The sequence below is a fragment of the Lepisosteus platostomus genome, chromosome 1 (assembly GCF_059453375.1).
Source record: "Lepisosteus platostomus isolate fLepPlt1 chromosome 1, fLepPlt1.hap1, whole genome shotgun sequence".
Classification (NCBI taxonomy): Eukaryota; Metazoa; Chordata; class Actinopteri; order Semionotiformes; family Lepisosteidae; genus Lepisosteus; species Lepisosteus platostomus.
In genome coordinates, this window is record NC_142611.1 from 10,465,319 (window position 1) to 10,491,349 (window position 26,031).

General features: G+C 42.6%; 1 protein-coding gene across 1 annotated transcript in view; it reads left to right on the forward strand.

Annotated features, from left to right (window-relative positions):
* The first annotated feature begins 3,702 nt into the window (after positions 1–3,702).
* The window catches only part of klhl5 (kelch-like family member 5), a 38,002-nt gene continuing 15,673 nt past the window's right edge, over positions 3,703–26,031 (forward strand). The window contains exons 1-5 of the mRNA XM_088621173.1: positions 3,703–4,692; positions 12,691–12,873; positions 18,193–18,329; positions 19,526–19,722; positions 24,307–24,519. Coding sequence (XP_088477299.1) covers positions 4,265–4,692; positions 12,691–12,873; positions 18,193–18,329; positions 19,526–19,722; positions 24,307–24,519 — 1,158 coding nt within the window. The 5' untranslated portion in view covers positions 3,703–4,264. The remainder of the gene's footprint in view (positions 4,693–12,690; positions 12,874–18,192; positions 18,330–19,525; positions 19,723–24,306; positions 24,520–26,031) is intronic.

Below are 26,031 nucleotides of genomic sequence, written 5' to 3' on the forward strand. Positions count from 1 at the left end.
GAGCACTGAGGCCCAGTCCCTGCGGAGTCCTCTGTGTTCACAGAAGGCACAGTAATGGTGCCAGGCTGAGACGTGTCTGTCTGCGTTGTAGATGAGAACACGCCCTCCCCAGAGCCCAACAACCTATTGGAGCAGTAGGAGAAGTGGAAATAATAACTGCTCATAAGAATTCTTATCACCTCATCATCCCCTCTGTGGAAAGCTTAAGGAAAACGTCAGTCATAAAGCCTGAACCCCTCAATGAGATTACAGCTGCTTTTTCTTGATAAGAAAACAGCACAAGGAAGTAATCTTAGTTTCAGAGCCCCGTTAGGAAGTTTGGATGTGTCTGTTTGAATTGTTTCCATTTAATGTTTGTTGTTGTTCTTCACAATAGAGCCTTAAAGCTGCACGAAATGCTTTACTCATATCTTTTGTAATAAAAATGAGTGGGGGCATCATAGGACAGTGGGAAAATCACTGGTCTGATAACTGATATTGTGGGTTCCCGTTCCTGCAGCACATCTGCTGTTGTACCTTGAGTGAGATGCTTTATGCCAACTGCTCCCAGCAGTTACACCACCTAGCTGTGCTAGGAAATAATCTCTGCAATGGAATAGAATCCCTTTCTGCAGTGGAGTCCACTGTGCTTTCATCCATTTAACACCATGCAAACCTGAATGAGTAATGATCCAGTAAGCTGCTGCTGCTCAGATATGGAAATTGCCAAATTCACATGAGCACTGAGAGATTAGGAATGGTCTAGGGTTAGATATTGTACACTTAACAATCATGCAATATGCATGTTTGCATTACATGGCATCTAGTCCTGAATACTTGGATTTTCCCCTCTCTCTAATTTCCAGCACAAAAACCTGTAAACATAGAAACGTTGCTCCATATCAGTGTATTCTCCCAAATTAATTTTTTGGAGCAAGACTTCATGTCCCAGGTTTGTCCTTGTTTTCCATATTGCAACCCAGTGTCCTGAAAGAATTCAGAAACCTGTGAAATGAAATGTCCTAGTGTCGTGGTATAATGTCAGTTTTGCTGCCTTGTTCAATTCTCCTATCAGTACCAAGAGGTACAGTATGAAACTCTTGTTTCTCAATTTGTTGTGAAAACGTAGTGCTGGTTCTAAAACTATGTTTGCTAAATGGGATTAAAATAAGAAAGGAGGCTTCTCAAGGCCTGAACTTCAGTAATGACGGTGAATTAGCAGTGGCAGTGCAGGAGACACTGAGGGAACATTCTGCAGTATTTAATCAGAAGAACATTCAGATCCCTGTGAACCAGCTGATAGACATGTATACATGAGTCTGTTTGTATAGATGAGTCTATAAGTCTTCTCCACAAGAGAAGCATGTACAGTATTTGGAGGATAATTCACAAATCCTCTTTCCTTATTGCCTTGACGTCTTAATCAAAATACGCCTTTTTTAAAATAAACCAACACTTACTGTTTTTTTTAATTTGCTGGGAAAAACTTAATTTATAAAAGAGTAGACAAACACCTGGATTATGTTTAGTGTGTGAAATATCAAACATTTTAAGATACGAAAACTATGGATAAGAATGGGGCAAAAGCAGAAATGGCAAAAAAAGCTGCTAGTGAAAAATACATAGTAGGTTTTTATTTTGACACTCGTTTCCAACGTCTAGACAATGTGTGGAAGCAACATGAAGTACAAAATAGGATAAAATATATTTAACAGGAATTTACTTAATTGAAGGGTATGGTAATGTTAGAATGATACAGTGCACTAGTAGAACCTCATTGTGAATACTGTTTACAATTTTGGTCATCGTGTTGCCTCACAGATATTGCGGCTCCGGAATCAATCCAGCGAATCGCAACTAGATAACTTCCCTGGATTAAAAGAACATGCAGCTCTGAAAGCTAAAGCAACAATTGTGTCTTGAACAATAGTCTTGAACAAAAAAGATGGACAGGGACCTGGTTCGGGCTTTGAAAGGGTCGAAGGGGAACCAAAAGGCACCCTGTGGACTTCTTCAGAATCAGGAGTAAACCACAAGGCACAGGTCACGAACGGAGACTATGTGGAAGTACTGTAATGTACGTTTTGAACTGAGAACATTAATCGCTTTTTTATGCAAGGGCCTGTGGGTATATGGAACAAGCTATCGAGCTACCTACACCAAAGCTGGTACCGTGGCTTCTGTTAACAAACAGTGGAGTGTCTCAGATCTCTTAGTTATGTTTGCAAACCCTTCTTATGCACTTGTGTGGGAGTAAGTCCACTCATGCTTTCGCATGCTTCAGAAAGTCATTTTATTGAAAAAAAACTCGACTGTCTCTCTTTATGTTGAGTTGTTTGATCTCCGACATTGATCTTTCGTTTAATTAACAACATGTCCCCTCCCGCCAACCCTCATCCACCCCCTTACAGTTCGATTGCAATCTGTGTCTTTATGGGGCCTTGTGGGATATAAGTTTGCTTTTCTCCATTATTCCTCTTAAGTTGTGAGTGCTCCTGTGGGCTGCTTGCCCTTTCTGCTTTCCTCCTCCTAAATGCAAGATAGTTTAGCGTGTTAAGAATCGCTGTATGCTAGTCTTCGGAAGCACTAGACATTTTTAGCCAGGTAATTATTCTGGGGGAAAAAAAAGTTAATCTGCTAGCAACTGCTTTCTCTTCTTTTGTTTCCTGTTATGATTTTCTTAAAGCTGCAGTGATCCTTTAACTTTGGTCACCTAGCTGAACTGATGGTTCCGAAAGAAAAGCTGGAGGAGTTGTTGTGTGTTACTTGCCCATGTCTGTCCCTAGGGTAAAAATGGGACCGTGAGTCACATAATAGGGTGTTTCTGTATCAGTACTTCGTAAGGATAGAGATTGATAACCTTCAATTTACTGTGTCCTTACCACTCAAAAAGCAAATCATTTAAAGTCTGAATTCAAGAAACATACATATGAAACTTGGAAAATACGAAGCCTCCTTCGGTCTGTTAGAGGAGGCCTGTACAGGAGCACAGAATCCTGCCTATTGTCATTGCTATTTTTAGGAGCATCAGAGCACCACGTGCAGGATATCACAGCGCTCTATTGATCCAGTTCTGATGTATTTTTCATGAAAGCCACAATTCAACACTATGTTGTACACGGTGTTTTAATTTTTTCTCTCCCTCCACTGGACTGGGGAGATTGTGGCCACAGCCCTTGCTAAGAGGAAAGCCGATACTTCAGTGTTTGGAGCAGTATTGACTGCATTTGTCTGCGTGAGGATGTCCGTAGAGGTTTGCAAACATTTAAAGATGATTTCCAGGGAGTGGTGCATTGCAGAGTCTGGCTTTCTGTGGTTTCCCTCCCCCCCCCATGGACTGGCTGGAGATCCCTTTTTTTCTGACATAGCCAGTCCAAGTAAAACAAAAGATTTCCTTTTTTCCTATTAAGATGTCCCCCCCCCCTCCCCAAAACCAGTGCTCTTTTGTTTCTGAAATAGCGTATCGAATTCTTGGAAGAGCCCCCGATATGCTTGTGCTCTGGCCATGCCCTGGCTGTCAGTGAGGCGCGGGGAGCGGTCTTGTTGCGCTGGAATAGCTGTATTCAAGCAGGCGTCCTGAAGCTCCTTCTGAGCTGGAGGTGCACGTGATCACCCAGTGGCGTTCACAGGGTTAACGGCAGCAGGAGCAGCTGAGCTGCGATGCTGCATCAGAGCCGCTGTCTGTCTCTGTCATTTGTGGTTTCCAAGGAGGGGGTGGGTGATGTGTGCGCTTTGCTGTTCCCGTTCGAAAGGGCTTGACGAAGGCTGGCAGTGTCTGTGAGAGCTCACGGTCCAGGAATGGGTAGGGAGGGCCTCCTCAAAAGGCACCTGGAATGCTTTTCGTGGGAAGCTGGGGCACTGACCCTTAGCCCCTGTGGTAGGGTCAGCCCTTGTTACATGGACCTCTTTAGCTCAGCTGTCAACTGAACTCTCCTCTCAGCGCTCATCTGAGTCTGGAAGTTCTGATGTCTTTAGATGAAAAGAAGATTTTTTGTTTAGTTGTATAGTCAGTCATTTGCTAGGAAAAAGAGCCTGTTTTATATTAAATATATATATATAAGCCAGTTGTTTAGAAGGAGATAAAACAAGCATGCATCTTCTGTGCGAGTAAGTGTCTGGGAGTGTGTGTGTGTGTGTGAGATTCTGGGTGTGCGTTAGCAAGCGCAACTGAGAGAGAGAGGAAGGCAGCGACAGAGAGAGAGTGCTCACTCGGACAACAGAAAGGAGCCTCTCACAGTGCTGTTTGTGCCGTTGCCTAGACGATCGCTGGCTCCCGGTAGAGGGAATGTCTGGCTCCAGGAAGGAGTTTGACGTGAAGCAGATCTTGCGAATCAGATGGCGGTGGTTCGGCCATCCCACGTCCCCGCCACCAACCGGCCTGGCCGAGGAAGAGCAGCCAGGGGAATTCTGGTTCAGGGGAACTGGGGGTCACCCCTCTAACGGTGGGGCCCCCGCCGGCGGCAGCAGTGGTAGAAAGTTTTTGGAGCCCGGGAACGTACCGCTGCCCTTGGCCGCGATGGGCTGCCCTCATCCCACCAGCCAGCGGGACTGTGCCAGCCCTTCACTCCATCCCGGGGCTGCTCCTTTGGAGGTGCCCTGCCTGGAGTTCACAGCGGAGGGTTGCCAGGGGGCACAGGCCCCTGACGGTCCCGAGACAGAGGACGCCGGAGGGAGCGAGGAGGAGGAGAACGACTCCGACAGCAGCTCCTGCAGGTACTGGGGCAGCAGGTGTCCCTCTGTGGCTCTTTCCCAGTAGTGACAACTCAGCTGTTCAAGAGCAGGGGGGGAGGGGGTTGTATTAGATGGGCCGGGAGCTGTCACTTTCGAAATTGGAGAGAAACTTTTCTGTACTAAGAAGCCAAGCAAGAAACTGATCCTCTCGACAGCTCACGGAGCAGAAGGAGTAGGTGTTTTTTTTTTGCCGTGAGGCTTGAATTCCGTAACATTTAAAAGTGAAAACTCGATTATTTCTGTGAGTGGTGGTAGGATTCAGAAGTACTTTTTGTCTTTGTCATTAGATGCACTTCTTTTACTTCTTTGTACGAATGTCGTTACAGTTTTGTGTTCAGAAATTGTCTACTGAAGATGTGCTTTGCTTGGGTAAATGTGGTGTTGCTAATCACTCACAGCTTGCCCTACACTAGTAGTATGTATTCCAGAAGCTGTTTTAAAGCTGGCTAATAAAAAAAATGTTTTTAGCAACCTGCAAACAATTTTTTAAGATATTTTTTTCATCAAAGGAATTTGCAATGAAGGACTGATTGAGGATGGTTTACGCTGTTATGCAATGTCAAAGGATTATGCATCTATGTCATCCCATTAAATCATTTTCGTTTCTAAGCAATGCCTCAAGATGAATTGGAAATATATTGTTTTGTTTTGCTCTCCTGTCCTGTAACTTATAAAGGTAATGTGTACTTGCTTGCAGGCGTAAGTTTGTGCAGACTGTTATATATCCGTTGGATCACAGGGCCATTAGAACATCTTTGTTTATTTGGATTTGTTGGTGCCTCACGTGATGTGATGGCATAGCTATAATCCAGAGTAAGTATGGGTGTGTACGTCTGTGCAGATGTTATAATTCCTCTTGCCGGTTTGATTGGAGGTTCGGAGCCTGTATCCCGTAATTCATGACTTTCTGCGCCATCGAGACGCAGATTAGCATCACGTTTCGGACAGGAACGCCTTACAGAGAAAACATCTTGCCGTGAAAACACAGCAGCTGCTTTCCAGCGTCCCGCCACAACGCTTTAGTTGCCCCGGCTCGTTCTCTTTTTTCTTTCTTTTTGTTACTCGGTGCTATAAATTGTGGTCCTGATGAAGCCATCCCTCGTTAAAGTGGGAATTAATTACTGTCTGCCGATAACCGGGCTCTTATCGGGACTCTTGTAAAGTGCAGCTGAGCAGATGATGAGCAATGCAGTGAGCGACTCCTCCATCAGAGCTGCGCTGAAAGCTGACCGCTGCACGCTTCAGTCCCTCTGTGTGATCTATGAGCTGTGCAGACCTTCCCCTTTTCCACTCCATCAATACTTCTGTCTATGCTGAAGGAGTTGCGTGCTAACAAGATGAATTACGTCTGCCATGCTCCCGTTAACTTAGTTACAGACTTTCAAGACAGATGTGTCTCATTTCACAAGGGCATGAAGCAGTGCTGCTGCTGCATTCACATGCGAGAAACTCTTAACCATTTATCCAACGCGCTTTTCTCTAGAGATGAGTCTGACGTCTGCATGGGCCCTTCTGGATGGTCTTTAGGTTTTTAAACAAGTCATTTAAATTTGCGATGCACTTTATAGTTCCTCTAAACAAAGAGTATGGAATGTCTACATCCCTGTGGTCCCCGGAGCGCCACACTCAGAATTCATCAGTTTGTAGGGGCTTACAAAGCGTGTAGGTTTTGATAAATGACATCTCCTTAATTGGTTCAATTAAGTCATGAATGTCCACTTACGATCCTCAAGAGCCACAGGATGTTGGTGTTTTCATTTCAGATAACCGATAAATAACTTAATTGAACAAATCACCTGCTTATGTGTTCAAAGCGTTTAGAAATTGAGGATTTCTGATCAATCCATAAAGCCACTGTAATATTGCATCCTTCGGAATCGGCACTTGTAAAGAAGGCGTAAAACACTGTGCAATAGTACAGTAGAACACAGAGCTGAAAAAAATAATCACTCAGGAAATTAGCTAAGTAAAACCAGGGGCAAATTAAATTGATAAATTAAAACTCTTAAAATCTTCTAACGGATTTAAACAGTGAGTTCCACAATTGTGGCGTTGCATGAATTTCGCTCTGTTGCTCATTGCATGAAGTCTGATATTAGGTAGACCAAGAGGACCTAAATCACTGGATGTCAATTAATAATTGCGTGCACCCTACCTAATAGTAGTAATAATAATACAAAACAGGCAACAACATGCACTTTTCATCCAAGTGGATCCAACAGAGCTTTACGTGTAGGAGAAGATCCGCTTCGTCCACTAGTGCGGTGCAGCGCCACCTGCTCCTAGCCAGGGACGACACCCCAGCTCTTCTGAATGGTGCCTTGACACTCAGGGCTCTCTGTTTAACAGCTCACCCGAACAGCACAAGTACAGTACAATGCCAGTTCAATTAAGAACACTCCCTTAAGTGGCCCTGCTGGGGGTGACGTCAGTCAGCTAAGCGGCGACGACGTGTTTCTTGGAAGACGCAGCGCAAGTGAAAACTGCACAGGTGTCATTTTGTTTTAAATGAAAGCTTAAGATTTCAGGCCAGGTTACTTCCTCACCGCCTTGACGTGGCGGTTTCCGCTGGGCCGTTCCCTCTCGGATTTGGGGCTGTTCACTGCGCTGGTTGCTCCTCTGCAAACAGCCTCAGGTGGAGAAGAGCTGTAGGGGAAGGAAGCAGTGTGGCACAAGGCTCCGAGGTGTAGCGCTCTGTGCAGCACGTTTATACCCCCCACCTCAAGCACTGACAGCCTGTGTTCTGTTCTGCAGTACTGAGATCACACACAAGTACCTTTTATTTGCCTTGTCTTGAAAGTAGGTCATATTTAAATGTCTTAACATTACCATTTTGTGTTTAATACGTGAGTAATGTGATTATAAAATGCATTCTGACAAAACCTAGAACTCTGCTGTCAGTTGTAGCAGAAAACTGTTTTTTTCTGTTTTTTACTTGTTTTAACAAGAAGGAGGGTATTGTGATATTAAGAATGTTGTATTTTGTGACTTGCTTCCCGTGTAGAACTTGCCTTCCCTATTAGTCCCTATAGTCATGGAGAAAGGGACGGAGAAGGAGGGGAGATTTCTTAGGAAGTATTTCTGTTGACTTTTTTATTTTTGGTCACTTGCAGTAAGAGGAGGTGAACTAGACGATAGTACTGAGTGCAGGCCAGACCTGCTCCTGAAGGTGTTCTAGGCCTTATTTAAATACAATAATGAGTACTAATGTTAATTCCGCTCTGAATTGCATAAATGTTGAGTTTTCTTCAACAGAGCCTTCTTCAGGCTTAACAGCGTTGAAGTCAATACCCTAGCCTATTTTAAGAAGTGGCCGGATGAGATTTTTATTGCAGATCAATTAGCTACTAGCAATAAAGTACACTAGCAATAAATGTGTCAGATGGCTTCCTGTTGTTTGTAATCTTTCATACGGTCTTTTGAGTTTGGGCCAACCTTTTCAGTGCAATCTGAAATGTCAGAATGCTTCATTTTAAGCACTCGGTTTTCAAAACAGAATGAAAAGCAGCTGCCCTCATGGTGCTCATCTCTTAATGATGCGTTTGACTCAGAGCACCCATCAGTGAATAACATGGTTTCCTTGTCCTTGTTTGGACATTTCCTTTGTCTTAAGACAAAATGTTTGCCCATGACGCATTCACAGTCGTGTTTATGTTTCATAACGATCAAGTCGCCTAGAAAGATTAGTGCTCATGGCTGGACGACTTGATGCCACCAGTCAGGGCTCTGTGCTACTGCAGCGCTGTCACACAGTGACAGAAAAAGGTTCACCGTGCCATGAATTTGCCTTCTCTCACAAATGATGACATTTGCCAAATTCTGCCAGCTCCGGTACTCATGATCATTTAATTGAACATGAACCCAAGAAACCCAGCCTGCTTTATTGTCCTGCAGACTGTATGTTAATTTAAATATTTAGTAGTTTATATCTTAACTCTCATGCACAATTCATTAAAATTCTTGCTCGCCAATAAAACAGTCATTTCTTCTGGAGCTTGTGTTTCCTGACATTGTCTGTTGCTATTCAAATGCAGCTAATCTTCTTAGATTGTGCTGAATTGTAATTGCATTTATCCAAAAGGGATATGACAATACTGCAAGCTTCTTATGCAGAGATCAATCTAGTTAACACAGTTTCAGCCTGCTGTGTTTTCCTTTAGGAGTTCTTAGTTTCTCTCACTAGAGTTTTTTTTAAGTCATGACTTAAGCAATGGCATGACTGATTGTTTATTAAAATATGCAGACTACGCTTGCTGGATTTCAAGGCAGGTAGCGTATGGAGGAAAGAGTGTTTTGTACCGTTTGTACCGAGGTTAACAGTATTGGCGACACACTATGTTGGTATTCAATTTTTTTCTCTTTACATTTCAATTTCTTCTCAGTTTAAAGCATGGATGTTTTTGGTGTATAGTGCAGTATGGTGCACATTTTTGGACCATGTGTAACATTATATTTTGCACAAGTAAAATGTTTTACATTTTACACAAACAGACCAAACCTTGTTAAGAAACGAGTACTACATGACACCCATGGTTTGGAGAAAGATACAATACAACCCACTAGTATCTTTCTCCAAACCATGGGTGTAGAAGGAATTTAGGATGAACATGCTCCCCATTTTTAATTGCTCAAATTGTGTTGCTTCACTCTGTTTGTGTCAGGGTAAAGTGCCCTAGAACACAGATAAAACAGAACGTAAATGACACTTTATTATTATTTTTGATGTCTTCACTCAAACACAGGAAATAAGATCTTCAAAGCCTGCATAGTAGATGTGCAGGAAGTGCATTTAAATTAGTACAGAGAGCCCGTCAGGCTTTTTGATGTGACCTATGATTTAAGGACAGCAATGTCTTTCTTGAGTTATCTTTGCACGACTTACACTATTCCCTAACCCTCCTTTGCAAAGCTAAGTCAAGAGATTTAGCTGTTGGTACGACAATTGGCTTGCATTGTTGCATAGTTTTATTCCATTGTAATATTTTGAGTTTTCAAGTGCTCATGCTTTGGCCTGACCTTGGGCTAGGTTCTTTGTAGTGTTTTTTATTCCTGCATTTTGCTAGAACAGCCTTAAGAATTTGTTTAATTTGCATCTGTTTTGTTTCCTCTGACCACAAATGCATTTCTAATGTTGTTGTCCTCATTGTGCTCCAGTGTATTACTAGATCTCCTCATTATGTGCCAGTCTTCCACATTAGTTCCAGAGTTAAAAGGCACTGTGATGAAGTGAGAGGGGGGCTTTGTGAGAGAGCCACCATCTGGGCTCAAAACTCAGGCCCTGTGGTGTGGCCTTGAGCCAAGATGGCCGTCTGTTTACAAGCTCCAGCAGGGAGGTGAGAGAGAGCACTCCTCCCGGTAATGGAATGGTACGGTTTACAGGCCTGTGGGGCTCAGTGAGTTAGGGAGGTTTGAGAAAATACAACTAATTGCATGATAGTTACTAAAGAAAGGGTGAATCAGGCATATGTTGCTCAAGAAGAAGGGACAGGATGATTCGGAATGCACACGCTGTGATGCTGATGATAAATGAAGGAGCATTCTGCTGTATGGAACTGTGTCTGTTCTTTATTAATATTGAATGTATATTACTGCTGGCCATAGCAATAAATATGCTGTAGTTCCCGTTCTTGCGTTTCCTTTTAATATGCTCTTCAGAGGTCTTTCAGAGGCTAGTAAGTCCGTCAATCTAAACATCACACTTAAGAAAATTAAAAGTACTTAAAAATAAACCAGCTGCCATTTTTTTTTTTGGGGGGGGTTCTTTTCATTGTTTTTTTTTTCATTTCATTTGTTCACAACCCATTCCTTTGAAGTCCTAGGGATCTGTGAATCTGCACTGCAGATATGTGCTGTGACATAATACCCCGGGCTCCAGGAGAGCTTGGTTTTCTAAAGTGAGGTGGTACCACACGTTGGGGAAAAAAAAAAGACAAGCTGTCTTTATTTAGATCTAACTCGGCCAAAGTTGCACACAGCAGAATCCGCTCAGCCCTGAGGAAGCAGGGAGCCACGGTTTGGCTGTTCCAGTAGAGAGCCTCACAGCCACAAGGAGCTGCAGTGAGAGATGCACACAGAGAACTTCAAAGGCAGGCTTATCCCGCTCATTCACTAATGCTGCATATTCTGAACTCCTTGTCAGGGTATGTTTATACAATTTGGTGTGAATTAGTTGGGAAAGGAACTTAAACATAAAGTTTAGTGCTAATGGCAGGATTTCTATTTCATTCGAAACACATCTCAAACAAAAGGGAGGAACCACATATGTTAATGCAAACATAGCAGCGTTTCTACAGAATTTCCCCTTCTTTGTGAAAGGAAGGACCTGTCAGGGCAGATTAAGCAAATTAGCAAGTTTCACCTCAAAGCAGAGCGAACAAAAGTCAAAATGCAAAATAAATCTGCACGTGAAGGCAAGATTAATAGAGTGATTTTGAATAAATTGAGCTAGAGAGCAAAAATGTGATGTACCTGTACTTTTGAAAATAAGATACATAAGGAAATTTACATATCAAAGACACAAAGGAGTCTTTTTCTCGGGACAGGGCAACAGATTAAATTAGGAAACTGTGGGTTCAGTCCTAAAACGAAGCAGCAGTAGCTCTGAATATTTTTTTGTGTGTTTGCTGGGCTGCTGTGTGTACATCCTGTAACAGTGCCCAGATACATCCTGTAGTTTCTCATTATATTTTTCACTTCGGGTTCATCATCATTTCTGCCTGAGCCTGGTCACCGCCTCAGGCAGTACAGACATTAGGACATGTCATTCTCTCTTGTTATCAGTGTGAGCATGATGAACACTATTTTCCACAACAGTAGGAGACTCGGTAGTTCCATGCATTCATTATGCTGTGACTCTCGAGAGCGTACCACAAACTGCAAAGTTTGTATCAGTCATGCTCTGATTACTCTGATCACTTTGTTCTCTATGCCGATATTCTCGTTATTTATATCTTTTTAACTCATTTGAAGTGACATCTTTCTTCTACAATGTTAAGGACAAGATGTGGATTCACATCGGCTGATGACTAACGCAAGACCCAATTAATTCCATATCCGAGGAAACATAATCGGGTAACTTGTCCTCTTTTGGGATACTTTTTTGGAGGAAAAATGTGGTGGTGACAGACCAAAGCTGATGTGCCTAATTAAAACCGACTTTGAAGGAGGAGCCCTAAAAGTTTAAGATTCAACCATCTTTCCCGCATTAGAAGGATTAAACAGCTTCTCAAAGAAGTCAGAGCTATATTTCTTCCTCTATATTAGACCAGAGAGTCCCCCACTGTTGGAGCTGCATGTATGCATCTATTTATGTTTGCTCATCTGCGAGAAGCATTTGTAACATTGTAACTTTTCCTCCATGCATCTTTATTCCATGTTTTCAGCAACTACATTGGATAGATGTTTGAAATACGAAAAATCTCTTTTTCCTATAAGATAAGAGAAGATCACTTTACTGGCCACAGATAATTTCTTGTATCAGTTATAAGACTCTTTCATGTCATATACACTGAAGCAGCCTTGATTGTGGGGAAAAGTGTCTGAGAGCTCTACTGAGAATCTGCTTGAGGTAAAATGCAACTCTGGGAACTCAAGGTATCAAAAGCAGCTCATACCTGCAACATTCGAAGGGGTCACTGTGCAGTAAGGTATCAAACTATAGAAGAGGGGTTATACACTTCCTACCTACAATACAACCATGGTAAAACCAAGGATACCATAGTAAAAATAGCAAAAGAGTAAAGTAAGGGAGTAAACAAACCACAGTGAGGTCATGGGAAATTATTGAAAAAGGTAAACGCATTGATACACCATGAAACGCCAGGCTGTAGAAGGGTCTGTGCGTGACTTCAATAGAGTAAAAACTGCTGAGGGAGAAAAACGTGCAAAACAATTTCAATTTTTGGGAGCAAGATTTGTGCCAAACCCTGGAGCACTTTCATAAGAGCCAATGCCAGAATCTGTCATGTGTTTCTCGTGCAGGACCTCCAATAGCTGCCACACGGTGTCTTCATGCCACACTATGGAGACCTGTGCTTCTGAGGAATTCTTCCAGGCCTTGAACCACGCTGAGCTCACCTTCAGGAAGATGGAGAGCTACCTGAGACACAAGCAGCTGTGCGACGTGGTGCTGGTGGCGGGCGAGCGCAGGATCCCCGCTCACAGGTGAGGGCAGCTCTGTGCACGTTACAGGTGTCCACACTGCAGATGTGGACCAGCTGTAAACCGCGTCTGAGGAGCAGGATGGAAAGAAAATAAACAGTCAAGTAAGTCTTGAAGACTGTGGCTTCCCTTTTCTGTTTTGTCTCTACCTACTTTTTTTTCTTTTCTCTTTCTCCTTTGCTTTTCTCTTCCCAATCTCCAAATTCCTTTTTCCTACCCCTTTATTCCTGTTTTTATATTATTGGTTGGGTTTACACTGTTTAGGTACCAACTGTTTCGTGCCATGATGATTGTTCAGACGTGTTCATTATTGTATATGGTGCCATGTAATATTCTTTCTTTTCCCTGAAAAACCAATAAACAAATTGAGCATGAACTAAGCTATAACAATATCCTTGAGGCTGATGTTCTCACTTCTGGACTCCAGGATGTGGTCAGTTCTGGTTTTGGGATACTGTGTTGAAATCCTGCGTTTCGATGACCTCACCCATGACAGTTGGTCAGAATATGTCTTAATTTGTCGTCTCAAACTGGGAGAAACAATGCTAGAAAGAACTAGTAGCACTCAAGAACGGTTGCAATTTCACATAATTTTTGTCTGCGTGTGCTCCATTTTCCAATGACCATGTACAGTATCTTCTGCTACATACTACTCTTCTTTCTTAAATGTGTTTATTTTGTCATTCGCAGTCCTTCTGTTTTAATGTTGTTGTTTTTTTGCACCTACTATTTTGTTTGATTTTACACCTACTGTTAAGCGCTTTCAGGTTCTATTTTTAAAGGTACTGTATAAACCTTCTTCTTATTTTTATTATTATCATCATCATCATCAAATAAAATTCTTAGAAGCTCAGCGCTGTAATTAAGAGTCTTGAAAGACACTCCCACATCTTCCTTAAATGATCAGGGAACACGGTTTTCCTCATAATAGTCATGTAAATAGTCTTGGGGGTTTGATATGAATCTTAATGCTTCAGTAAAGAAACAACTCAAACCATAATTAACAATTCCTTTAATAGAGAAGAGAGCAGGTCTTCTTACTGTACATGGATGAGCTGAAATCTGTATTGAAATATTCTGCACTGGAGAGCGCAGCATTGAATAGAACTTGAAGGCTACTGCACACTGCTTGAACGGAGAGAAGTATTCTTAGTATAATTGCATCCTGCTTGTTAATCTCTCTCAGGCCACATCAAAGCCCGTGTATCTGTCAGACTGCTGATTCACTGTGGAATCCCTTATAATAAGGGCCCAACAGTCTTTCCCATCCTATCATATAAGATAAGTGGCATCGTCTTATCTGCCGTGTGGTCTCAGCAGTTGCTTTATTCACTACACAGTGAGAGCTTCATTATGGAAAACAGAGAGTTTTGGATATTATCTGCTGTACCATAGGGAGAACACAGAAAATTGTGAAACATTGGTAAACATAAAGACGTGATCATGATGGTAAATGAAAAATAATGCAAATAAAGAGACTAAATGCCACACTGGACTAAACTGCAGAAATGGCTGTGTATATTTACCATGGTCCGATGACAAGCTAAGTAGGTCCTCTCATTACTGTGTGCATATCCAACTGCTGCGCTATGATTTGTGGCCTTCATACATTTATAGGGACTTGCATCATGCCCCAAAAAGGTTTGTGATGTTTTAATGGAAGGCCTTTCACTTAACTGAAATCTCTTAGTATATAAGCCGAGTACTGTGTGATTGCTGTGTACATGTGTGGATCATTGCTTTCTTAGCTGTGTCCTTTTTAAGACCGGGGATGTGGTGTCAAAACCATGCTTCTGTAGTACCTTGTTCTGGTTAGGAGAACTGTCTGTTGGAAGGAATCCCTGCACTCTTTCTTTTAATTCTCAGCGGATTTAGCGGTTTTGTGAAATGTTGCCAAAGGGGACTATGTTTTCTGCATCCATCAAACCAAAAATAAAACCCTTGAAACGGTTCACCTTTCCAAAATTAAGGTCCACCTAGCCTGTAGGAAGGAGAGAATAGGACACTTATTTATCCACAAGGTCTCTGTGGAGTATTTGCTACGTCATCCCTTAGCTCCTATGGGCATTTTCCCCCATTATTTGCTGTGTGCATCAGTATGTGAAATGTTCTTCAATTTCAATTTTGTACTGTATATCTGAAAATATGAAGTACAAAGGAAAACCTTCGAGTTTTCAGTGGGCATGCAGCTTTTTCTTGCATTTTTTCAACCAGTATTTTTTTATGTGCTTTAACAGCAGCAGAGATTTAGTTGACTTTGTTCCATCAAGGCCTGTCCTGTTTTTTTCTGCAGTTGGCCTGCAGTGTGTGAGCTGCTTTTCTGTTACTACCTAGTTTATGTGAGGTTGCTAGTTAACTAGTTTATGTGAGGTTGCCCTACAGCACCTCAAGCTGCCTTGGAATTCCTGCGCTTTCGTTACATCATGCCACTGTATTCAGCTTCAAGTTTCATGTGCTTTGGGAGAAGAAAATGTTTGTGTTGAATCCAAACCCCACTCCCAACTCTCCCGGGTCATCATCTCTAGTGGCAAGTGGAGAAAGAAGTCTGGAAAAGAGAAGTTGAAGTTGAGCTGTTGTGTAAATGAGCTGAAAAGAACCAAAAAAGAAGAGCCTGTCAGACATCTGTCTATATCATGGAATCCTAATAAATTCTGTCACACCCTCAAGTAGGTTTGTTTTGTTGTTCGGTGACGCTGTTGACTTGGTGATGAAACAAGAATATAATGGGAGTATTGTACCACACAAGAGTCTGACGGCACAGTGTGATTCTTATCTGTGTTTTCCTAGCTGCGAGGTCTTGTATCAAAGTCAGCACAGGGATGCTTCTACCTTACTTTTATTGAATTTGTAGCCACAGAAGATTTAATAACCTGGTGTTTTGCTTCATTAGTGTCCCGTTTTACCTCAGCCGGCTACCCTGGGTCAGGAACTCCCAAGGATGACACATTGTTGTCCCTGACTGTTTATCTTATGACTTGCGCTGTGCAATACTGTTGCAGTTACAGTGTAACCTTTTTAGAATCTCTTTAAGCGCGACGATTTATCAAGTCCATTGCTCTTTCTCTTTGATGTTTTTGTTCATATTTCATCCACGTTGTGAATAAATCTAGAGGGCGCTGGATGTACAGCCTCTAAATACTGACAGTGCTGACCTTTACCAGCCTGCGAAGTCTGTAACGGGCATGAAGAATCTGATCAGGTTTCCCACAGCCACACAGTTCCCACTGTCTTTAAAGTGCCAAGTGTATTGCTTCAAATAAGACCAAATCAATTAGTCAATCGATTAGTAATAATTTCACCATCACATCCCACACAATAAATTCTTATCACAGCTGTGTAGTTGTTTAATATTATGATTTTCTATATAATATGAATTCCATGCTCGTTTGTGATAGCTATTATAACTCAAATACTAATGTGCTGAGCAGCCACTGTGCCAGTGGGTAACGGTTTGTGCTTAAATTGAGCCAGCCCACCTGTCACTTTAATTTTCCTTTTTCTTAACTTAGAACCACTGTTATTTTCTTTTAATGCTGCTCCTTATTTAGAATCTCCAATGATCTGGCAGGCTGACCACAACGCCGCACGTTCACAGCAGAGCACAGCTCAGCCAACTGCAAGCCAACCAACCGCTGTGGTGCTCAGCAATTGGTGTGCCAAGCTAGAGATTCAAACTAGTAGTGTATTTGGAGCCCAGTGAGAGCCTTAACTTAACCTTAACCGGTTGACTGGTCACTCAGGATTACTCAATTCCAGTGATTTCTGATTAGAGTGAAACACCCTGCCCCAAGAGTCATTGATGTAATTGTTTTCTGCTTAGCTGAAATGAAGACAGAGCAGGCTAAGACCTGCTCATTCTGGATTGTGCCTGTACACTGGTCAGAAGGCACAGTGAAGTCAACAGTTGCAAACTCAGTATCTCGCTTCACGGTGGCTGTAACACCAGCGCAGTGGCAGGTTCCAGAGACGTATCAAATTAAAAAAACGCTAGCTTTTAAATCAGATCCTTTAGAAATAAGTCCAGATTGAAAACTGACATAATTAGTAGCTATTGCTACGCTTTTTTTTTTTTACAAATTCAAAGGACATTTGGTTAGAACAGCTTGTAGCAAAATAGATTGTGCCTAAATGATCTCGCTTTTGAGGCTGCATTCCCCTGTAATCGAGTCTGTGCTGCAGCCACCTGTTTTACCAGATTGGAGAGTGAGGAAAGTCAAGGAAACTGTTGTAAGTACTGGTCATCGTAATTGGTCATTGGGTTTCGTCTTCTTGGAGGCCATGGAGAGATTTGATTGAAAATCCCACCATTGCGAATCAACACACTGGATACTGCCCAGTAATGTCAAATTGCAAAACTAGACAGTATGAAACCAAAAAACACAAAACTCAGTTAACTGCAGAGATGTTTGGTAAAAAATGAGTAACCTTCTAGCTATGATACAAGAAATACAATGGTGGTCCCTTGTTGACACTTGAGCTGGCTTAAGCCATCTAAAATCATTTAAATTATTGATAAAGTACATCAGAGGCATAATGCTGAAAAATGCAGAGCACACAGTATTTGTGTAAATATTTAAATACTGTCTGTAGAGCTATCTGCCAGATTCTATATGGATACACCGCTGGACTGTAAAAGAAGTCAGCGTGTATTTTTATAGACACCAGGGAGTTTCCACTCCGCTTTGAGCAGAGAATTTCCTCATTCCGTTGTGTTACGGAAACCGTACAAAGTGCTTTCTCAGGATGGCTTCACTTGTTCCCAGTGCAGAAGAGAAAACCGGAGGGGATGTTCGTGGAAATTAAAATAAAGATTTGAAAAAGTGGCAGTGCTGATTTAATTTGGTTTGTATCACCATTGTGCAGTGGAAAGTAATTTGAGACAAGGTTCTGGACTTGTACACTAGTCCATCCTGTTAGCAGGTTGACACCCCAGTAATGCTGATGACAATCAGTACTGCTAACAGACTGAAGCAGTTGGGGTAATGAACAGAGCCTTGTCTGAGGTGACGGTAGCAATGTACACACTGGAGGAGGAACTTACCCTGTGCAGGTGAAAGTTTTCTCATGCTTGAACTATTTTTCTGTAAAACCATACCTGCTTCTGTGTGGCCTCACAGGAGTCAGACTTGGGAGCGGTGAAGGAATTTCTTGAGTAAGCCTGAATCTATAATTCATGCGGAGAGGGAGCCAGTGGAACTGGCAGAGCTTCTCTCGTCTCACTGACACCTCAAAGGGCAATATGACAAGCCCACAATAAGAAAGGACAGACAGAAACGGGGCCCGGCTCACCCTCTTTCCTTGCGACCTTTCTGCCCCTGCCAGGCTGGTCCTGTCCTCGGTCTCGGACTACTTTGCGGCCATGTTCACCAGTGACGTCCGGGAGGCGAAACAAGAGGAAGTCAAGATGGAGGGTGTGGAACCCAGTGCGCTGTGGGCTCTGGTACAGTACGCCTACACAGGTACTAAGAGAGGGAGAAGGGCTATACTCTCCTGCACAGTGCCAGACACAAGATTGATTGTAACCCAGCGCAGAAGGTGCTGAAACACTTACAGGATATACCACTTTTACAGCCATTTAAACATCTAGTTTTCGCTCGTTTACAGTGTGAACTAGTTTTCCTGTTGCTCAGGGTCTTGTCCCCCTGTCTGATATGTGAAAAACAGAGTCACACAGCAGTTATTCAGATATCACGGATCATAAGTATCTCTCTACGTTTGCTAAAATACATTTGGCGGTAACGGTATCATTTAAAAATAAATGCTCCTTCTGTAGTTCTGTTCCTAGAATGTTTCTGCTTCATCTTGTTGGCAAGATATGATATCATGTTGACATGGTTAAATGTATGATGTTTTTCATCTGGCTTCTGTCTATCAGACTGTACACATAGACTTCCAAAGTGTTTTTTCTGCTCTCTATGGCTCAGACTTTGATTCACAGATCAATAGGGTCTTTCTGGGAATGTGATTGGATAATAAGGTCACATGACTTCTCTTGCCTTCACCTCGCATTGCGCATTTGCAGCACAGCTTTGAGGTATTATACTGTCGAGGTGAATTAAATAAAGCAGCAACAGAAAAGAAAACCTCATACATTTTGGGTGAAAAACATGCCAATCATGCTGCTGCCATTGCTCATTCATTTGACTTACCTGACTGCTGTGTGTTCTAGTGGCGGACTGGTAACTGAGCTCATTCTGGCACGTGGATGTTTGAAATACTGTCACTGTGGTACATTGTGACACTTGTGTGTTGTGTGACACACTGTCACTGATGAACATTGTGACGCCTGTGTGTGTTGTTCCACACTGCCAGTGCGGTGACACCCGTGCATTTTTTTATGCACTGTGAGAGTGATACATTGTAACGCCTGTGCTTTGTGTGACACACTGTCAGTGTGGGACATTGGGACATTATGACGCCTGTGTGTGTTGTGTTACACATTGTCAGTGTGGTACATTGTGACACATGTGCTTTGTGTGACACACTGTCACTGTGACGCCTGTGTGTGTTATGTGGTCCGCTGTTAGTTTGGTTAACTGTGAGGCCTGTGTGTTGTGTTATACACTGTCAGTGTGGTACATTGTGAAGCCCGTGTGACGCACAGCCACTTGTGACCCATTTGTGAAGTCTATACAAGTCTGTGCCCTTTCCGCAGGTCGTCTGGAGCTGCGAGAGGAGACCATCGAGAGCCTGCTGTCCACAGCCTGCCTGCTGCAGCTGTCCCCCGTGGTGGAGGCCTGCTGTCGCTTCCTCATGAAGCAGCTCCACCCCTCCAACTGCCTGGGAATCCGCTCCTTCGCCGATGCCCAGGGCTGCACCGACCTGCACCGGGTGGCGCACAACTACACCATGGTGGGCACCTGCTAGGGCACCTTCCAGCCTCCCGCGGGCACTCCTGCACAAACTGTCTAGTGATGTGAAAAAAAGACTCTGAAGGGCTCATTTCCGAGAAGCACTTTGCAAAACCTAGAAGGCACCACTTTTGGTTATCTAAAAGGTCAGATTAATTAAACAGCTGTTGGAATGAGAGTGGAACCTTCTGTGATTTCCTAACTCTCTAATTCAGTTTACATGCTTTGGTTAAGTGATCTTTTGCTGGCGCGCTGGGGGCTAATTTATTTATTTAAGGACGCCGTGTTTCAATATGCATGGATGTGTAGTTTTTGGGGGGAATCCATGACTCCTTACGTGTTACAAGTGCCTCCTGATGTTTAGCCCTGAATGTCAGTGCTCTTAATTTCCATTTGTGTCTTCAGGGTCGTGTTCTCCACTTGAAGGTCCATTAGCTGGGGAAACAAGTCCTTGTGCAAAAAAGGCCTTTGCCAGAGAAGAGGCCTACAGTTGTGACTGTAAGACACTATGAGTTGCAGATGTTGTTGTTGCTAATGTACTTATTTATCCCAATTAGGCTTAGGGTTTCACTGCAACCTTGCCCAAACCAGTATAAGATGTGGATCTGAGCTTAACATCTGGATCTGAAGTTTGCAGGCTAAAGATTTAATATAGACAGGACTGGAATCTAAGAGACAGACAGAAAGCTTTTTCTAAAACAACAAAACTAGTGGTTTTGAAGTTTGTTTATTTGGGAGTTGGACAGCCTAATCTCCTCGGCGCCGATAGTTCAGGGGTGTTTAAGATTTTCATCTCACAACAGGACCAATAGTTTGAAGTAGTTTTTTTTAACAGAACAATGATGCTCAGCTCAATTCTCTTTCTCAATCTATGTTCTGCTTCTCACTTTGTGTGGGTTTGAAGTGATTGAATTTGAAGGCAAGAACAAAATACAACCCTTGTAATTAATTAGTCATGCCAGATGGATGGCTTTACTTCCTTTATTATGTTTGATTTTATTGGGTTACAACTGGGACTCCAATTTCACTGTGGTAATAATGGATAATTCACTGAGGCAGTGCCTCTGTTCTCACTTGAGGTTGTCATAGAAACTGTCTATAAAAAGACACTGTTTTTTTCTGTATAATTATTAATAAGCCATAATCCAGAAGCCATTAACTTGTTTATAAAGCTGTAACAACTGCGTTGTATAAATCGGTGAAGGATAAACAGGATTCGTATTATAGTTTAATCATAGTGGTTTAAAAAATGTAGTTTATTGTGGCTTAGTGGACAGGTGTATAATTCTGTACCCCATTGCTGACCAGTGTGTAGGTGAATATGCTTTATACTCTGATCTTCTGTATTGTTTTTAGCTTTGCTGTTATATTAATTTCTTTTCCCCTTCCTCTGTCTTCCTTTGTAATCATAGTTGGAATTAAATGTAATTGTTTAGAATTGTTGTTGTACTGTATAATGTGTGGCTACACAGTCTAACTCCTGCTGGGAAAAAAAAGGTTTAAATATCTGCCCAGTGGCACATACCCTGATAAACATTCACCGTGGTCCGAAAAAAAGTGAAGAAATGAGCTGTCAGTGATGTCATGGTTTAATCCACGGTAAAGCTTAGAGAAGCTTACTCTTATGCCCCAGCACTAGAGTATTGAAAAAGTAAAGTAAATACCATGGGAAAATCTAAAAAATATTGTGCAGCTGTACAGTGGTAGACGATTATTAGAACAAAGTCTTGAAATTGAACTAGTTGTTGTTGTAATGAGGTAGATGTATCTCTTTTTGTTAGTTTCTTGAGTCACACATTTTTTAAAGGTGCCAGGAAAGCCATCAACAATAAAAAGCCTGTAGGATGAGAGTCAGTCAACAGGGATACCTGAGTGCATAGGGTTTAAACACGTTCATAGGACATTTCACAGTGAGCTCCAGGGCTACAGCTGTCCAAAAGAAATGTACACACTTGCACTAAACTGTGTGTCCTCACTCTTTACCCCCTGCACTCTACCATTACTGTATTATCCTGTTACTGTATCTCAATTGATGAGTTTAAAATGGGGATCTAGTTTTGTCTGATCACCTTTAAGACGACCAAAAGCGAATAATATGGCCTTTTGTCATGCAGATCGCCTGTCTGTAAGCATGAGTATGCCTGTGACGGTGTGTGTCCGATTGACAGTGACAGCCCAGCTCCAAGCTGTTGGCTTATACATGGAATGCAGACTGTTTGATAAGGAAATGAAAAGGACTACATTCTCCCTGAGATTACCGATACCACTAGAGCTTTCTATCAAACAGGCTTTCTCCTGTAATTATTTCCTCCATCGCTGGCTAATCTGTGCAATCACAGCTCTTGTAATAGCCTTTATGTGTCACAGAGAGAGTCCATTAGAGAGCTTGAGGAGAGGCCTGACGTGGAATTAATACACTGTACCGCCAGCCGTGATTATAAACAAAGCAAGTCAGATCCCATGCAGCCACAACAGAGCTTCACAATTAAAGATAAGTAGCGGACAGATGTTGTCGAACAGTGAAGCATTTTTTTGTCCATCGGTCACTGTTTATGTGTTGTCTGCAGAGAAAAGGAAACGTTATTGGCTTAGAGCTGAGTGATACATGCATTAAATGCTAGGACTATGGTCATTTCTTCTGTCATCCACAAGAACAGGGAATTAAATTGAATGCCCTTTCATTATGACAGTCACACTAGGAGACATTTACAGGATGTGCATGCAATAAATTATCAACGCCCTGCAGAAAAGATCCCTGTGCATGTAAATGCCCACTCGGAGGTGAACATGCTTTACATATTAAGCACAACCATTCACAGCTTGTTGAGTTTTAATATATGTCTATATTTCATCTGATGGGTTCATTCAAAGGAGTCAATGCTCTTGTAGTGAGAGCTGATGAACTGGGGTTGAGACACCCCATCTGAGATCTAGCTTTGCATCCTCCTGATAACAGTGCTGCAAACTAGGTCGCCCTTCTGAAGTATCTCCAAAAAAACGTCAGAACTTTGTTAACTGTACAAAACTCTATTTATAACAATAGCAGTCTTTACAAAGACAGAGATGCCTAAGTAAAAGTGAATGCTTCACTCCAGAATGCTGAGTAGAGAAGAAGCAATCAGTGGAGGAAAGCTGCAGTGTTTTACTTTATGGCAGAGTGTTCCTGTACATGCCCGAGGGGAATAATCTTGTTGTATTTCAGTAGAGACATCCGTATGAAGAGTCCAGATCACACGCAGCTCTGTGCTTTGAATCACTGGGTTTTCTTGAGAAGCTGCACTCTCCGCTTCTCCTGTTACTCATATTCAATACCGAATAGTTTTGGTCATTTAGTCCTGTTTTACTATTTCTGTACAATTCGATGCTGAAGCCGGCTTCACCTGTTTATTGGAATCACTAGTGATTCACTCCACATCTGGATGTGTGCTTGAGAGCCTGTTTTTATGAGATGCATCTTTTTTTTTTTTCCAGTGCCAGGCCGCTGCATAATGGTTTCTCCTTTTTGGCCTCTATATTTCTGTGTTCCTTTCAGAACTAGATCTCTAATTACAGTAGAAGTGGAGTTGCTCTGACCGCAGGCTAAAAATAATGTTACTCGACTACCAGTGTAGCCCATCTCCACCGCAAGCTGGCACATTTCCATACTGGGCTCTGTGAAAACCAGCTGTGTCGCTTTAGATGGGGGTGATATTTGCCTAGCTCTCAGCTTTACCAGGAAGTGAGGAAGTACTTTGGTTTTGGTAGGAAAATACAGATGGAAACTTTCACAATTGTATTATGACAAGTTCCCGGGATCTGGGATGATTTCAATGGTTTGCCACATTGCCTATACCTTACAGAGTCATGCTGGTGAGGTTACTTGGTATCTCTAAATGGTCCCTTTGTGTGTATGTGTGCAAGTCTGATGATAGACTACCACCCCCTCCAGGGTGAAGTTTCAACTTGTATCCTAAAATTCCAAGATAGGCTCTCAGCTGCTGTGATCCTTCCTATAAATATAGAACTTTATGCGTTTGTATGTTGTAGTATTCCGTACCTCTTGTCATCAGACTGTATCCTGACCTCTGCCTTTTCCCCTGTCCAGGCTCACTTTTTCCTCTTGAAGCCTTGACAGGGAAAAAGAGAGAAGGGGAGGCCTCTTTCCTTTTTCCAAAAAGCAGAGGGGGAAGTCTCTATACTCCCTTTTCGTTCTGGTGTCAATCCAGTGGTTGCTCTTTGGGCTTCTAACTATCTGTCCCATGACTAGCTCTGTCCTCTGTAAACAACCGGGCTATATACTAGCTGTTTGAATCGGGTAATGTGGCAGAGCCTTTAAAGAGTCTGGGTTGTACAAGACCAGAGTGGGGTTCAGTCTTCCTGCAGCTCCACATGACCTGTACTGGGAAACACAAGGGTCACCACTGTATGATGTGGTAAAATGACAGAAAGGTTGAGAATAGCCCACTCCTTGCCAGGCCAACGGTGCAGTTCCTACTACTTCTCCTCACAACAAATCTGCATCACACTGACTCCAGGGCAGCACCGGGTTGGCTACAGTAGACCATCAAGGTCCTCAAAGATTTCGCCGTTTTGTTGCTGTTGACAGGAGCACTTCCTGGAGGTGATCAGGAACCAGGAGTTCCTGCTGCTGCCAGCCGGCGAGGTACTGAAGCTCATGGCCTCTGATGACATGAACGTCCCCGACGAGGAGACGGTCCTGAACGCCTTGCTGAGCTGGGTGCACCACGACGTCGGGCGCAGGCAGGGCGAGCTCAGCAAGCTGCTGGCCTTCATCAGACTGCCTCTGCTGGCCCCACAGGTCTGTTCGTACCCTGACGACACATCGGTGTCCCCGTCCGGACATCAGACACAGGCACATCCTGCCAGTCATTCAAGATTTAACTGATTTAATCAAGTGAGGCTTGAAATCACCAATTTTAACATTTGTAAGTGGTTCACTGATTATTAACTTGAGCTCTGCTTTTAATCAGCTGTATAATAGTGTTTTTGTGTGCTGTCTTCCTGTAGTATATGAATGAAAAGAACCAGGTCTGCTGCAGACATGATGTGCAGCACACGTTCTGGGTGGAACAGTGAAGTCATGATTTCAGACATTTTGTCTGCCCATCGGAACTGTTCTGTTCACTTTGCAGAAGACCGTATTTCCAAAGCATTTTCACCACCACGTTCAAAAGGTGTACCAGGCATTGGACGTTCAGGTGCCCAGTACCCACATCACAACTGTTGTATTCTTGGCTGCAATATGGAGGAGTTCACAGCAGTCCTGGGGCTTAACCTGCAAACGACCCCGATTGTCCTATCTGGGGTGGGGAGCCTGTGGTTCCAGCACTCTTAACGCAAGCATCAGAGCTGATTTCAGAATAATTTTACGAGCAGGTATTCAAAATGATTGACTGGACCTGGCTTGTGTGGTTCTTGTTGTGTATCAGTTTTCAGGTTTGTAGTTGTGATGCAATCAAGCCAAAGATTACCATGTGATTTTAAGACAGTTTGGCTTGTCTTAAAAGATTTAGCACTGTTCAATACATAGCTTCGCAAGTGGTCTTCAGTTTACATTGTAACACCCTCTAAGTTATTTTCATGTAGCTGAATTCAGCACTAAAACCTATACATGTACTGTACTTGACCAAGGCAAACAATACCCTACATCCTTAAGGATAATATAAATCTACTTAACAGTGGGTCACTATTGCCCAGCTTGTTTTATTTGAGTATTATTTTGAAAAACATAAGCAAAATAGCAAAATGTGGTTTTTTTTTCCCCATTTCTTTCCACGGTGAATAATTAAATAGTCTGTGCTTCAATCTCCTCACAGCTCCATAGCCGAATCAACAGTGACACTGATGGGCCCTTTCCCCACTTGCTCATTTATCCACCTGAAAACAACCTCTCAGAGGTTCACAGGCAGCATCCCTTCTTCTTTTTATTGAAGTCATTCTGTTCAATCTGAAACACACAGGAAAGTCCTGCAGCATTAGCTCAGGTTATCTAAATGTAAATGATTGTTTTCAGCCCCTCCACGACAATCCTCAGAGAGCACGCTGTTCACATCGCAGGTATTGAAGTGTAGAGCGGGGAAGAGAAAAAAACATTCTCATTTCCTAGATTCCGAGATCGCGGCTGTCAGCTCACGAGTGCAGAACGTGCTGCCGAAAGGGAATAAAAATTTAAATCATTCCTTGTTGAATGTCAATTTGCTATTGCCTTTCGGGCAGATAAGCTATTTACTAAAATAAAGCTAGCTTGGCAGATAATTATGGATTGAGAATCTCGGCAAGATCAGATATTGCAGCTATTGTCTGCACAATA